At 27.9% G+C, this 16,189-nt stretch overlaps 1 protein-coding gene and 1 long non-coding RNA gene across 3 annotated transcripts; one reads left to right on the plus strand and one right to left on the minus strand.

Annotated features, from left to right (window-relative positions):
* The first annotated feature begins 455 nt into the window (after positions 1 to 455).
* Positions 456 to 11,764, plus strand: LOC103579552 (alpha-protein kinase 1). The gene is made up of 2 exons (XM_053739341.1): positions 456 to 688; positions 9,637 to 11,764. The coding sequence occupies exons 1-2, from the start codon at positions 680 to 682 to the stop codon at positions 11,656 to 11,658; spliced, it is 2,031 nt and encodes a 676-aa protein (XP_053595316.1). The 5' UTR covers positions 456 to 679; the 3' UTR covers positions 11,659 to 11,764.
* Positions 5,109 to 16,107, minus strand: LOC106694198 (uncharacterized). Of its 2 annotated transcripts, XR_001345400.2 has the most exons (4): positions 15,582 to 16,107; positions 8,676 to 8,773; positions 5,930 to 6,214; positions 5,109 to 5,282 (listed from the first exon to the last, which is right to left on the minus strand). It is a non-coding gene; the product is annotated as an uncharacterized LOC106694198 (long non-coding RNA). The 2 variants fall into 2 exon arrangements; XR_008403745.1 differs by lacking the exon at positions 8,676 to 8,773.
* Between the last annotated feature and the right edge of the window lie 82 nt (positions 16,108 to 16,189).

Consider the following 16,189-nt stretch of genomic DNA (forward strand, 5'->3'; position numbering starts at 1 on the left):
GTGTAAAAAAATAATTTTAATAAAATTTAAATGCTTGAATGAAAAGTAGGACATGCTGATGGCTCATCTGATGAATATTGTCAGGTGATTTTTTGGCGTACCCACGAAAGTGGCGAGAGTGTAAAAGAATTTCTCAGAGTAGTATGGAGGTAAATATATTTAAAAAAATACCTGTAAGAATTATAAGTATGCCCACCCTTTTTTCTCCTTCTTTAGTTTCTTCTTCTTCTTTTTCTTCTTCTTCTTCTTCTTCAAGTTGTTTTAAACTCTCAATACCGCACGACCGATTTGCGGTGGCATTAAATATAACGGAGAGAGTATATACCTATAATACATACATTACATGAATTTTTTATATTATATGTATGAGAGAGCATGGGAAGTAGCTGTACCTGTAGTGAATAATACAAACAGGTAAGCCAGTGAGCTAATATACAATGTACGGTATGTACATTTCCACCTCTTCGAAAAATTTAACGGACCCCACCGGCAACGTCTTGCTCTCGGTGATACTCCTTTACACTCGTCAACTCAATGTCTGGCTTACAACCGACAAACTCAACACAGTTGTGATCATCTTCGAGAAGTAACAACAACTATTACTGTTTATTTATATTAAATACGAAATTTTTATTTATTTATTTATTTATTACTTTGGTTTTTTTTTAACTGACTCATCATGCGCTTGGTAAGTTTTCTTTTTTTTAATTGCAATATATTTTTTTTTTTTATTAAATTAAATAATAAAATATTCTATTTAATTAATTAATTATTGGGTGATTAAACTGTGATTTAAATATTTATTTTATCAAGTGAAAGTGATAATAAATATATGTATTTTTAAATATTTCGCGGGCTGTGATGCGGATTTTTGGTCATACAAAATTTTAAAAAATAATTTTTGTGCGAAATTTGAATTTTTTTATTTAAATAAATTTGAAATTTAATTTTAATCCAGACTTAAATTACTAATGAGCCTTTGGCTAATGAAGCAAACGCGTGCTATAAATTATTTCCGCTGGCTATAATTACAATTACATTAATTATTAATCTAATAACAGGTAAATTAAGTAATTAATTTATTTGAGTGATGAAAGAATAATTAAAAAAAAAATTAATTAACACAATTACTTAGATTTGCGAGCGAGGTGATGGGGTCAATTAAAACGGGAATAAAATATCTTATCAATGGAATCTGAGACCGATAAATTTAAATATGAACCCAAGAAAATCGTGATCTGGAGAATAAATAAAAATAAATCTTCTAGGATATCGAGGGAAAGTGATCGAGCAGGCATTTATCCATTGTATTCGCACAACACGTGGGACGATTATTTTAATGTTATTCCAAATGTGTTTTTACACTTTCCCTCGATTTTTCATTTACATTAATTATCTCTTTTGAAAACCAACAATCCCCGTAAGCTCTGAAAAAAAAATATTCAAATTAGATCTATTGTAAGCTTTAATGTAATCCGCGCTTAACTATCGCTTTAATTAAATTATTAATTATAAAGACCATTGATTAAGTTCTTATATTCTCATTTAATATAGAATTCACGCACGCTTTGTAATCTCGAATTTTCGTCGACCCAATTGCCATGTGGTGCACGCGTGCATCTCAGTTTTTACGGTCTTGTGAAAAAAAAAAAAATTCTCCTGGATAATTAACTTTAATTGTGGTATCGAAAGTCGCCGAAGGATATCGATGCTACCAATAATCATGCAATGATTTTTAAAAAAAATTTGTATTCATTTATTGTTATTATTATGATATTAATAATGATATTTATTTTTTTTTCAACGGTATTTCAAAGAAAGTATTTATTTTATTATTATATTATTGGGCGTGACCAAGTCCACCGCAAAGATTATATGAGAAAGACGACAATCTTCTCTTTTCTGTTTAATGCCCGCGGGTAATCCATGACCTAAAGATATTTTGACCTCTAGTGAAAGCAATTAGGGGCGTGCACCTTTACTTAGATGCTCATTGATTTGAAAATTAGATACCGCGGCAATTTTAATTTATGTTATTGGTTTGTTTATTCAAATTTTTTTTTTATTGTCTGTGTATTTGTTATTATTAATTAACTTTATTTATTGGTGTGTATGTATTTGTAGAGAAAGATAAAGAGAAAACATTTAACTACTTAATTTAATCCAATTAAAATTACGAGTCAGATCTTTCCTTGTAGAAATCATAAATTGATTTAAATCTTTTTAAATTTAATTGAGCGAATTATTTTTATTGTTGCTGAAAGTTTTTATATAATATTTATATTTAAACGAATTAAAAATTTTTATTGAAAAGTAATTAACAAAATAATTTAAGTTAAGTAATAAATAATTTATTTATTTACGCGCAAGTTAATTTGTGTGGTGATTGATTACATTACTATATATATATATATATATATATATATTGATAATAAATATTATTATTATTATTTTTGAAAAATTATAAATTAATTATTGTAATTTAAATACATTGTAAAAGTAATAAAAAAGACAAAATTATATTTATCTATTAAAAATTAAATTTAACCACAATTTAAAATTATATTTAAATTTATGATCCTGAAGTTAGCAGAAAATTAGTGATTTTCGGATTTTTTTTTTTCAAAAAATCAATTACAAAAAAACAAAAACTAAAAATATGCACATGTAGAAAATTTAAAAAACTACAGGTGCAATTTTTTCAAATATTTTTTTTCTATAGTTTATTATGAAAAAAATTCAAAAATTATTAGACCTCTACTAACCAGTATCATTTAAATTTAAATTCAAAAGAAATCAATTTTTTATTTGTATTTAAAAAAAAAAAAATTTATTTCGCACGAAAAATTTTGTCTGAAGATGTTGACATATGAAACCAGCGAAATATTACCAATCAATGAATTTTTAATCGATACACTGTAAAAAATTAGGGAGGAACGCGGATTGAATACGGAGTAAATACGACCGGTCTGTTTATTTATTTAATCCCCTTGGAGTAAAATTTACTCCGAAAGGAGATTTACTGTAATATTAAAATTCTGAATTGAAGTGAATGCAGATTTAAATAAAATCCAGGTCATTCCGAAATCACTTCGCTGAAAAAAAAATTTTTATTTACTCCGTATGCGGAGTAATTTTTATTTCAAACTCCGAAACTCTGGTGCCGGAGTAAATTTGAATTTAAATAAAATTCGTAATCACTTCAAATTTACTCCCGATTTTTTTACACTCTATGGACCGGATGTGCCTTCAATTAAACTCAAGCAATAATAATAATAATAATAATAATAATAATAATAATAATAATAATAATAATAATAATAATAATAATAATAATAATAATAATAATAGAGAAATATATTAAAATAAAATCGATCACGTAGATCTGAATTTTAGATTCTTCTCACGAGTTGTAATACATATACAATAATAATAATAATTATAATAATAACAATAATAACAAACGTTGTTAAGTACATACGCGAATTGCGCCACATCTCGCGACTCAATATGTATATAAATATGTGTATATATATATAGTAAAGAAGTCTCTGGCAGACTGAAGAGACTCCAAGACACGTTTTCATTCGCTTCCTGATAAATAAAACCACACCAGGGCTTTCACCCGCGAGCAAAATATCTCGTTAGCTCGACACTTCCTCCCTCAATTTGTCATCGTACCTTCTTTATTAACTCCTCCTTTTTTTTCATATGTATATTATTTATTTTCAATTTTTCATCATCCATGACCACTATAAATTCATATTTCAAATAAAATACTTTACGTATACTATTTTATTGTCACATATTATCCAAGTGATCAATTGGAGAATTTAAATGAATTAATGGATTTAAATGTTGAAAGTGACGCGAATTGACACTTTCCCTAAAGTTATCAATTATTAACATGAATATGAAAATCTACAAATAGAAAATAATTTTAATTTTTTATTTAAATAAAAAAATCAAATAATCATTAATGAATTTTTTTTTTAAATATTTCAAATTTAAATTGCCGCGTAAATAATTTTAAAAAATCACCCACTTTTCGTAGCTCATTAAATTCCCAAAAAAAAATTCCAGTAACTTTTATCTAAAACAAATTCTTTAAATATAAACATATAATTAAAAAATAATTAAAAAATTTCGATTTCCACATGATAAAAATTTGTACAACGACCTTTGATGTTTTATAAAATGTATAATTTACAAGTCATTGGCCGTATCGAAATGAGGCTCTCATTGGTATGGGATGAGACGATCCGGGTCCAGAACCGGCAAGTTCACGAGCGCGTGTAACATCCTCGACATACTCTTCGTCTTCAAGTGAAAGTATCTCTCAGATCTCTCTGTCTGTCTTTTTTCACCGGCATATTAACGTATAGAATCATCTTCTTTACTCTTAAATACCCGTACCAACAACCATTGGATCTTAACTTGTTACTCCATCGCTCTCATCGCTTTTGCTTTTGCACGTACACCCAACTAACGACTATTTTTTTATCCTTGTTGACGGAAACCTACTGGAGTTGTAACTTGTAACCGACTTTATTAATCTCATCTGTTTCCTATACTCGTCACTGCTGCAACTCTCACATATTTATATATTTATTCACTTAGTAGCATAGTAGCCTGTAATTAGTAATTAACTATTCAAATTACCTCAGTTTCATTGTCTTTAAATTTTTTTATAATTTATTCAAGGTCTTACGCACAATCGTTATCTAATAAATCGAAATTGTGTCACGAGTTGTAACAAAAAAAAATTTATATGGAATAATAATAATTATTTTTAACGGTGCGTTAATATTCTTAATTATGTATGATAATTTAAATCTAAATCTATTAAAAATTACGGCAATAAAATAATAAATATTTAGTATTTATATTTAAACAGGAAGGACACGTGTTACTTTTTTTTTTATCACCATAATTATTTATTATAATTTTTTAGTACTCCATAAAGTTATAATTTATTTTCGAAAGTAAAAACGGTTAATTTAAATTAAAGGGAAAACTTGTATTTTAAATTTATGGTACAAGTTTTGGTTTTTTTTTTTTTTTGACAACTTGGCAAATAATTTTTTAAAAAAATAAATCGACGATTTTTAACTTACGGCAGATATGAGCTGATAGTTTTTGAACTAATTGGAAAATTCACTAATTTTGGGAAAAGATGAAAAAATAAATATTATTTGTATGAGAACTTATGGGAGTCATCGGGTTATTTGGTAGTTTAGAAAGTTTCGAAAGAGGTTCATCGTCGCCTGGGGCGTGTTCCTCTGAAAAAAAAAACAAGGACAAATTTAAAATGTATACATATTTAGTATTATAATCTGCGACATACATTAGAAATTTTTTTTTCTCGGTCATTGTCATAAAAATAAAAATTCACTCTACTTCGGATTAGAAGTTATGGGAAAAAAGAAATTTTTTATCTTGCATTCTTGGTGTAATTAATATTTTTAAAAAATAATATGTAATTTGAATAAAATAATGATTAATTAATGAACATATTTAAATATGGGAATTAAAAGCCATAGAAATATTAATGTATGATAAGCATTAGTGAAAGCATCCGATGAATTTTAATCATCAATATATTATACATTACACGTATATATTTACAAGTGTAACTAGTTACCGGTATTTAATGTAAGTGACATTTTTATATTTATCACTATTTAACCTACACGGAAACAGTTGAGTAAAAAGATACTCGTGAGTAATAGAATGTTAACAATAAAACTTAATATTTTATAAAATTGCAGTTCCCATTGGACTTGGCATTAAAATATGATATTTAACAAGACGTATTATTGGTAAAATAGCATTTACTTAAACATTAAAGCTCTATAAGGGAATATGACATGTTTAAAATCTCTAATTATTATTATTAATTTTTATATTGGCCACTGTCTTTTAATACCTCTGATGCATCTTCGGCGTGATAAACATCCCAGGGTGCGGCTTTCTTCGCAATATTGGCTTTCTTTCACTAAATGTCAAGCTGATTTTCTCCATTATGGAATTATACGGTGGTTACACATCCTCGTGTATATATATATATATATTTTTTTATGCTTTGCTTAAAAAATTCTAGACCCAACATATTTTTATTAAACATTTTTTCTTTTTTTTTGTTTCCTTATATTATATCTCTCATCATCTTTTTACCCGAGGTAATTTACAGACGTGGGAAGCTGGAAACTCACTGAAAAAAAAATAACTTTTGTTAAAATAATATTTTGTTAAGTAGTAACACTAATAAAAATTATTGGGGTATTTTTTTTTTTTAATTTTGAAATTAATTTTTTTTACAAAAAAAAAATTGAAAAAAAAAATATAAGCATATTTTGAACAAAGTGCAATTTTTCTTCTAAAAAAATTGTTTTTAATAAAATCTTTATATTTTTACCTCTAAAATTTATTAGATCAAAAGTTTCCAATAGGAAATTTGTTTGTAGGAAGTAAATTATTTTTTTTTAGTTCAAAAAAAAATTTCAAATGTTAAAAAAAAAAAATTATTTTAAATGATGATAATTTTTATCAAAGTATTTTTTAATTGCCAATATCATTTAGTAATTAGCTAAATATTCTCTCCACTCCTGAGAAATTTTAATAGACTCTTAATTGCAAGATAAAAAGTCATCTGTCAGCGGTATAAAACTAATTAATTTATAACTTTAATTGCTCAAAAGGTCGCGTTTAATATTTTTTTTTTCAAATTTAAAATTAAACAATCTTTGAAAACAAACAAAATAAAACAAAATGTTATTAATTTTCATTAGTATTTATATAAGTATTTTATAAATAAAATAAATAAAAGAAATAGAGACTCGGGTAAATAGAAATTCGCAATGCGTCACCTACACTTACGTGTACATCAGGAAAGTAAAGAAAAAGTATATAAATAAATATATATATATATATGTATATATATTTGTACGTGTGAAGATGCTAGCGGTTATTTTAAAGAAGCTGTTCCTATCTATATATGAAGACTATTATGTGATTAAAAGTTTAGATAGCCCGAAGATAATAGAGTTGAGATGAAAGAAAGACGAGAAAGACTTTAAGAATGACATGTCATGTCTGATTTACACTGACGTTTAAATCCAGTCATTTCTGCTTTTGCTTTTGCTTATGAACAAGTAAAGTGTAACTAAATATATTTGCTCAATTTATTCCCATTGGCTAATTGTTTACTTTTATGTATGATATACTATTGTCCATATATGTCTATGTTTATGTATATAATATAATATAATATATAATATAATAATATGAAAAGATGGTATGCTAGATGGTTAGTGTATTTTTAAAAAATGAGAAAATGCATTAGACATCGGGATGTATGTAGAAATCGTTGGAAATCGCGCCAAGTCTTCATATCACGATATGCACGCACTGCATTTTTTTATCATTATTATTTATTGCTGTTATCAATAAAACAATTATTCATTTTTATTTGCTTGTTAATTGATGAATTAGAGTCAATTAAGACGCGTTTTCATTTGTTTCTCTATTCGCACTCAACTGGATAAACGGTACTATCTCTGTTGCACTTGTACATTAAATAGGAACTTTGTCCAAGCTTTTCTCGTAAACAAATGAAAGTTATCAAAAAATTCAAGTGTGCTTCGCTAGTTCATAGAGTAAAGCATCGGGTCTGTGTCTTTATTTTGCGTTTAGAGCTTTTATTTCAGAGAAAAGCTGGGACAAAATTATCTGAAAACCGTTCTTAAGACGGAGATTTAATCGCGATCTAGCAGCTTGGGGTTCGAGTCCGTTGCCGTAATTTTCTGCTATTTTAGTTGCGATTAAAATTTTTCATGTTTAAGTAAATAATGATTTAAAAATATATAATATAGCTGAGTACTCGTTATAAGCCTGCTAGTAAAAAGTCTCTTTCCCTCAATCAGGAGTTACTGAGTCCAAAAAATTTCCCCCACTTAATCACTCTAAGGAATTTCGTACTGGAGTCCGTTATCAGCCTCAGTTAAAATTGTCAATTATAAACTAAGAGTAGGAAAAAATATAAAAATTAATGATGATAATTTACTATCTATGTTTCGCGGAAAATAATTTAATCATTAATGAGTAAAATATAATTTATTGCTGATAATTGTAATGATGAATGACATTTGAAGCTTCTGTTACAATTTAAAAGTTTTATTGAGCATTAAGTTCATCAATAAAATTATTATTATTATTACTGTAATTAATGCCGTTGTCATTATAATTAAAATTACATTTAGTGTAAAAAGATAAGTATTTATTTTAGCGCTTTAAGCACCAGGAAAATCGGGATAGTCGCGTATGTAACAAAACGTAAATCTGACGTTTAAAATCAAAAGGCTTATAACGGGTAGTCGATACCAAAATTAAATGCACGATAGTCGGAAGACTGAAACTCATAGAAAAATTTCCCTACGACCCCTAGACCAAGCTTATGACGGGTAGTTTATATAAAATTTTGTGTTGACATCAACAAAGTGAACTTTTCCTATTTCTTATACTAGAATTATGCAACGATAATATTTGCATGAGAAAATACAGATATAAATTTTTTTGTTGTCGTTGTTAAAGTCGTTTAACATAATGTGGCCATGAGAAAACCACTAAACCATTTACGACCTTCATTATATATTACGCTATTATGGTGCCATTACCATTTTAGTAATTTCCCTTTTATAAGACAGTTGCAATTCTTTTTATTTCTCTTCTGTATTATTCGTTTGTTTGTTTTCTTCATTTTATTCTTACCAGCCTGTAAAAATAATAAAAAATATTTATTAAAAATATTAATAATAATAATAATAGACTATAAAAAATTAGCGGAGTGAGCGAGAATTAAATCCGAAACTTCTTATTTATTCCGTATGCGGAGTCTTTTTTTCGAAGGGGAGTTTATTTTAATATTAAAACTCCGAATTGGAGTGAATGCGGATTTAAAGGAAATTTAGATAATTTTGAAATCACTCCACTGTAAAAACAAACTCCCTATTTACAGCAAATATGGAATCATTTTTTTTAACTCCAGAACTCTGAGTGACAAACTTTAATTGAAATAAAACCCATAATCACTCCGAATTTACTCCTAATTTTTTCTAGTGTAATAATAATAATAATAATAATAATAATAAATAAATAAATATAGATATATACATTTATATAAAATAATAGAGATGTTCGGACAATTTAATATCTTAATAAATGTATATATATTTATAAGAATGTAAGTGAATAGATTGAGAATCATATTATGAGACAGGTTGTTGTGGGCGTAAAGTAAGACGTGAATACATTTGAGCGAAGCAATAAAGAGATTTAAAATGAAACTTGCTGGGAATAATCATCAATCTTATGTAAACTTGTCTAAATAATTACATTGGATTCAATCTTCTTTATTACTATTTTATATTAGTTTTTATGATTAGACCACCCGCAGTATCACAAACTGACCTAAAAAATATTAAATTACTTTACAAGTGATTAAAATCCTTAAAAATATCATAACTCCATAGAAGACTATAACATTAATTTAAAATGGGCGGTACAGTTTAAATATTTAAGTATTTGTTTACTTTGATTATAGCAAAATAAATAGATTATTAATTTTAATGATTACAGATATTACCGTTGATCCTGTGTGCCTTTATAATAAAATTAAAGGCGGAATCAGTTCCCACAATAAATGGATTGCCGCCACTGAAGCTGGATAAAAATTTACGTCGGGCTTTATTGCGCGCATTAGAAGACTTGGAAGCCGAGTCGGCTGAAGACAGGTCAGATCTGCCGACAGCCGAGCAGTTGGTTCTTAAATTACAGTCACAAGTCAGTGAAGAACAAGATAATTTAGAACAAGATCGTAGTCAAGAACAAGAGAAAGAAGAAAACAATGAAACTACGCCGTTATCAGAACGTTTTAAAGGCGCATCGATAACTTACGATGAATTTCCCGGTGACTCTGAGGATATCAATGAAGAAAAGTTACAAAATTCAACATTTATTGAGTCAGATAAATACGAAGCGGATGCGCCGAGTTCAGAAGAAGTGAAAGCGGAAAAAAGCAAAAAATTAAATCAAAAGTTGGATGTGCTGTTAAGTGATCAGGCGGTGATTGAAAAATCCCCAGAGCCGGTACAAGTAGAGCAAGTAGAAACGCGTAGTGTTAAATCGATTGGACACTCAGCAAACAGAATACAAAATTCATTTAAGCCAATCGCCAAAGACATCAACAATCACAATCATAATCATAATAATGACAATAAAGAGACATTGGCAATAAGTTCAAGCAACGGAATAGCATCTGCGTCAGCAAATTCCCTGATATCACCTAGTCCAACGGTGTCCAGTCCAACGGCACGTCCGGCTAAGAATACATCGGCGCCTTTGTTACCCACAGTAGCGGCAGAAGCTGAAAATAACGGCAAAGAAAAATCTGAGGTTAAAATATTCCAGGCACCGCTGGTTGCAGCTTTCACTGTCCAGCAAGACGAAAGGGGCGTTCCTAAAAGTGTGGTACCTATTTACAAGCCAGACGGCAATGGCCAGGCTTTGACTCTGCAAGAGCAGTTGGAATTCAAACAACAATTGCTGGAAAAACAATTGGCGGAGCTTCAAGCCCAGCAGATACAGCAAACACAGTTTTTAATTAGACAGCAGCAGTTGTATCAAGAGCAACAGCGACAAAAACAGAGACAATTTTATCTTGCGGAACAAGCGAGGCTCAAATTGTTGGAAGAACAAAAAAATAATCAGTTGAGTTCCTTACAGCAACAGCAGCAGCAACCACTGGGATTACAACAACAGCAACAACATTTGAATCTTCAACATCAGCAGCAGCAACAACAGCAGCAATTGTCGTTTCAACAGCAACAACAACAGCAACAGTTGTCTCTTCAACAACATCAACAGCAACAACAACTATCTCTTCAGCAGCAACAACAACAACAGCAACAACAGCAATTGCCGCAGCAACAACCTCTAGGTGCTTTTAGTCAAAATCTTCAGACACTTCAGTTACCTTCGAAGAACTCAAACGTTCAATTCCAAGCTAGTCTCGGGTTCCAGGTGCCCCATGCAGCCCCATCTCCACCCTTCCAATCAAATATTCCAGAGCCATTGCGGACCCAGCAGCTGCCGCATCAGAATCAACTGAAGCAGAACTTTAATCACAATTATAACTCCAATAATTTATCACCGCAACAGTCATTCCTGAGGGCTCAAGACCAGCGACTGGGTGTCCAAAGCTTTCCGTCAGTGTCTGTAGACTTCCAGCCACCAGCAGTATCAACTTCCGCGAGATTTAATCGGCAAGAAGCTTTGGGTTCTGTGGGTAACTTCGGCATAAATGACAACCGACAACAGACGCGCAATCATTTAGTATTTGATTTACCGCGACCCGATTCGCGATTCGTGCCTTTCAATCAATTCACATCGTTCAGGCAGCCGGTACACAGGCCCACTCCCGCACGGCAAATTCAGCAGCTTCTCTTCCAATCCGGGGTCGCTGGTGAGCTAGGCCGCAATCATGGTGCACCAGGAAACCAAGAAGATTTGAATATCGTATCCAAAGTCCTGGCTCTCAATGTCGGCGCATTGCCTTCGAAAAATTTAAATTTCAACGACAATTTCTTCGGTCGCGCGTGAATTTAAAAAAATACGTCATCTTCTTAATGTTACTTCCTCAATGTAAGTTTCAGTACGTCATTAAATTTCTCAAATAATTTAATAATAAAGATAAACATAAATGCCAGTAACTTGTGTGAAAGCAAACGTGAACTTGTCATCAAAATTTCTCTTGCACTAAAAAAAAAAAAGTAAAAACATTTACAGATTAAAGTAAATGCATTTTACCAGATAAAAATTTTATTAAGTCAAGTAAAAATATATATATATTTTAGAAAAATGTATACAAAGTTTTTAATTAATTCAATTAAATTTTACTTGACTCAATAAAATTTTTAATTGCAATTAAAAATTTTTTTTTCTATCGGATTATTAACAATTTGATAAATTTAAGTCACATGCCAGATTTGCGACCAACATATATGTTATAAATATAAATATAATAAGAGAATAAAAAATTGAAGTACATTGCGCATCGTTATTGTAATAAGGAAGCTGATTCCTTAACAAGACTAATGATATTAATTAAAATCCTCATGTATACTCTTGGGAAGCGAGCATTCTTCAGAGGTAAACATGCGGGAATCCCTCATATATATATTTATATATATTTAAAAACTTACTGGTAACATAAGAATTAACTAGACGATTTCAGAAAATGCTATTGCGTAAGCAATTATGTGTTGCCTTTGTCCTAAGATATATATAATAACTTTTGTTTGTCGCCTCACTTTACTGTTACACATTTTTACTATCCGTCTCCTTACTAAATATTTAATACTTTACTGACTTCTAATTACTATTAAGTAATTTACTTGCTCAGCTATCTTTTCATCTCTATTATATATACACGCGTTATATAAATATACAACCTAAATATATGACGATGAGTTTTCGGGTTATGATAAATGAAAACTTTAGTGTGTAATTTAATCAGATAAAATACTCATTATCACCATTAGTAAGTTATTTAAAACATAAATATATAAATAAATATGTAACTCCCATGAAAAAAATTTATTTAAAAAATATATGAGAAATATATTTATAGTAGCTAACTTCTGGATGATTTTTGTATATATTTTATATATTTCAAATTTTATTTAAATATATTAAAAATATATGGTGAAAATATATGAAATATATGTATATAAAATTATTAAAAACATTACAATATATATTTAGTATATTTTTTTGTATTTTCATACATATATTTTTTATATATTTCTATATATATTCTAAGATATATGAAAAAATAAAATGGACTCAATTTAAAATCGCGCGGTGTTAAAATGAAATAACACCGGTGTAAAAGGTGTAATTTGGCGGTGTTAAATCGGTATAAAAAAAAATTCCACGTGTAAAAATTAGAAAAAAAATGTATGACGTATAAAACAATATATAAATTTAATGAATATTATCTGGAGGAAATTTAAGTTTTGCTGTGTACTTATTTAAATAATTATTTATGCTATAAGTTATTTATTTAAAAATTACATAATTTTACGGCCACCATTTCAATTATCGATAACTTAATTAATTAATAAAATTACTGTTTAACTTTCGTGACTAAGTAAGTAAAAACATTCACAAAATTGAATATTCTGAGCACCAAAAAATATTTTAACACCGGTAAAAAATATTTACACCTTCGGCGGTGTTATTTTAACACTGACTTCGGTTTAAATTTAACACCGAAAATTTGAACACCTACACCGCGTACTTACCGCGATTTCTTTTTAATGTATTTTAAATATATTAAATTCCATTTAAAATATATGAAATATATAAGAAAATCGGTGAAAAGTTAACAATTAAAAATATATTTTTCATATATTTTTTTTATAAATTTCTTTTCATGAAGAAAATGTGTTGGTCATTAAAATGTTAAAGTGAACGCGACAGTGCTCAAAGAAATCTTTGATTTATTTAAAAAGAAATAATAATTAAGAGTCTTTACTACTTTTACTAAGAGTTCAATTATTAATTAGTTGTTAAATAATAATAATAATAATAATAATAGAAATAAAAATAATTGTAGTTGTAATAAAAATAATAATAATGAATGTTATTTATGATCAATTAAAATAATAGTCTTATATGTCAAGGTCAGAGATCATTTAAGTTATAAAGAAGAATAAAAGAAAAGAAGAAATGAATAAGCGACGATTGTAAAATTGAAAATGAAAACAGGGAAAGTTTTCAGTTGCTATAAAGGACAAGAGTTTGAATTTTTTTCGTTAAATATAAACTTGTATGGGCGATTATATACAATGGGAATACAATTGTATATTTTATTAGAAAATAACGCTGTTGGGGATACGTCAACTTAATCTTCTTCTTCTTCTTCTTCTTGTTATTCAGGTACATAAATTGTGTTGTACATTGAGAAAAAAAAAATAACTTGTAAATACGGTTCCGTTACAAAATATCCGCGGACATAAATATCCAGGGGCAAAATAATCGCAAACAAAAAATAGGACGACAAAATTAATCTAAACACACGGAGAAAAAAAAAACTAAAAATTAGTGTTTGAAATTTTAACCGGAACCTGCAGATTCACACCCACGGGTGTCAATATAAAGAATTTCAAAATTCCCAACAATAAATTTTATCATACGTCTTATAAATTTAAAATGTGAAAACTACAATTTTTAAATTTCAAATATTTATTTTTTCTGCATAGATAATAAATTTGAAATATTGATCCTAGAATTGCTTACGTTTTAATTATAAACGAAAGAATTATTATCTAGAATCATACTTTACTTACTGTTTACTTAATTCATTTTTTTCTGTGCATTAAATTAACATATGTGATTATGTTTAACTAATAAGTCTTTGAATAAAATGTTAATTAGTGTAAATTAATGATAAACTATCAGTAAAAAAAATATTTATGTTTATCACGACTAACTTTAACTTAATTATTAATTATTACAAATAAAAATAAAAAATGAAATCTAAACTCAAATGAAGTTTTTAAGTTCTTTACACTGTAAAAAATTTTCGGAGTGAAAGCGGATCAAATCAGGAGTAAATTCGGAGTAAATGTGGAACCAGTGGCTTTTTATTTATTTAATCTTTTTGGAATAAAGTTAACTCAGAAGGGGAGTTTATTTTAATATTGAAACTCCGAGTGGCGAAGTGAATTCGGGTTTAAATAAAATTACTCCGAATTCATTTTCGATTTTTTACAATGTATGCGTTTGCAATAATAAAATTTGAAGAATCATAAGTTTGTAAATTTTATTTAAATGTCTGCGAATATTTTGCCTGCAAATATTTTTGTCCGCGGATGCTTTCCCACGAATATTTTATCACGGGTAATTTTCTCAAGTAATAAATCAATACAAATTATTATATTATTAAATTAATAACTGTTTGCAGAATTATTTTGTTGATTGATTCTGAAGTTAGCAGACAACAATTTACGATTTTTTTTCTTTTCAAAAAATCAATTAAAAGAAAAAAAAACTAAAAATATGCACATGTAGAAAATTTAAGAAACTACAAACGCAATTTTTTAAAATATTTTTTTTTTCATAATTGATAATCTAAAAAAAAAAAACAAAAATTATTAGATGTCGGCTAACTTCAGTATCATTTTTTTGACAGAAGAAAATCGAAATTTACTTACACTTATTCTCGAAAAATTAATATTTTGACTAATTAATTAATAAGTGTCCTTAATACCCGTGATAAATTTGGATATTTACTTGCATTTAAAAAAAAAACAGCTGATCTTGAGCCAAACTTAAGTTTTTCCGATTAAGAAAACGATTTTAAATGAAGTCTTTAAATTTTTGCGCCAAAAATATGGTAGATTTAAAAATTTCAATAGCATAAAATCTTGTGTAAAGAAAATACAATGTCTTTAAAAGTTTTTTTTTCTCTCAGTGTATGTATGTATATATGTATGTGTATATATGTATATGTATACCTTTATATGTATGTTGTTAAGTATAGTAACTGGTAACTCTGGTAGTTATGGTTGATTTCCTGAAAGATGCGATGAGTTAATGCTGGAGCAGGAGACAGAAGATGAAAAGAAACAGCGCATCAGCAAAATCGTGTTGTGTTGAATTGAAACTTGCGAACGTCCTCAATTTCACAAACGCCTTTGGCATTCAATTACTGATTTCTCTTGTCCTACCAAATCAATGACGATAAATAATAATAATAAATTTTTTAAAAACATTTTCCTTTTTTTACTGGCTCTAATTATATTTAAATTTATAACTTCAATTATTTCGTCGCGTGTAACGTAATGAGACTAGTTAAATTTTAATTTAAATTTAAATATAAATATGAATAATATTATTGCTATTAATATTAAGTTATTAAATAACGAGTAAGTGTGAATAACAATTAAATCTATTTACTTAGTACTTAAATATTAAAATTTATAATAAGTAATTTTTAATAAATGCCTGTATACTTGAAGGTAGACTGTAAAAAATAATAAATAAAAGCCAATAGATAACTTACTTTGTATCATGTTTTTGTAATAAATACTAATTACTAATTAATTTATTGTCATTTATTTAT

This window comes from Microplitis demolitor, chromosome 5, assembly GCF_026212275.2.
Source record: "Microplitis demolitor isolate Queensland-Clemson2020A chromosome 5, iyMicDemo2.1a, whole genome shotgun sequence".
NCBI classification, from domain to species: Eukaryota; Metazoa; Arthropoda; class Insecta; order Hymenoptera; family Braconidae; genus Microplitis; species Microplitis demolitor.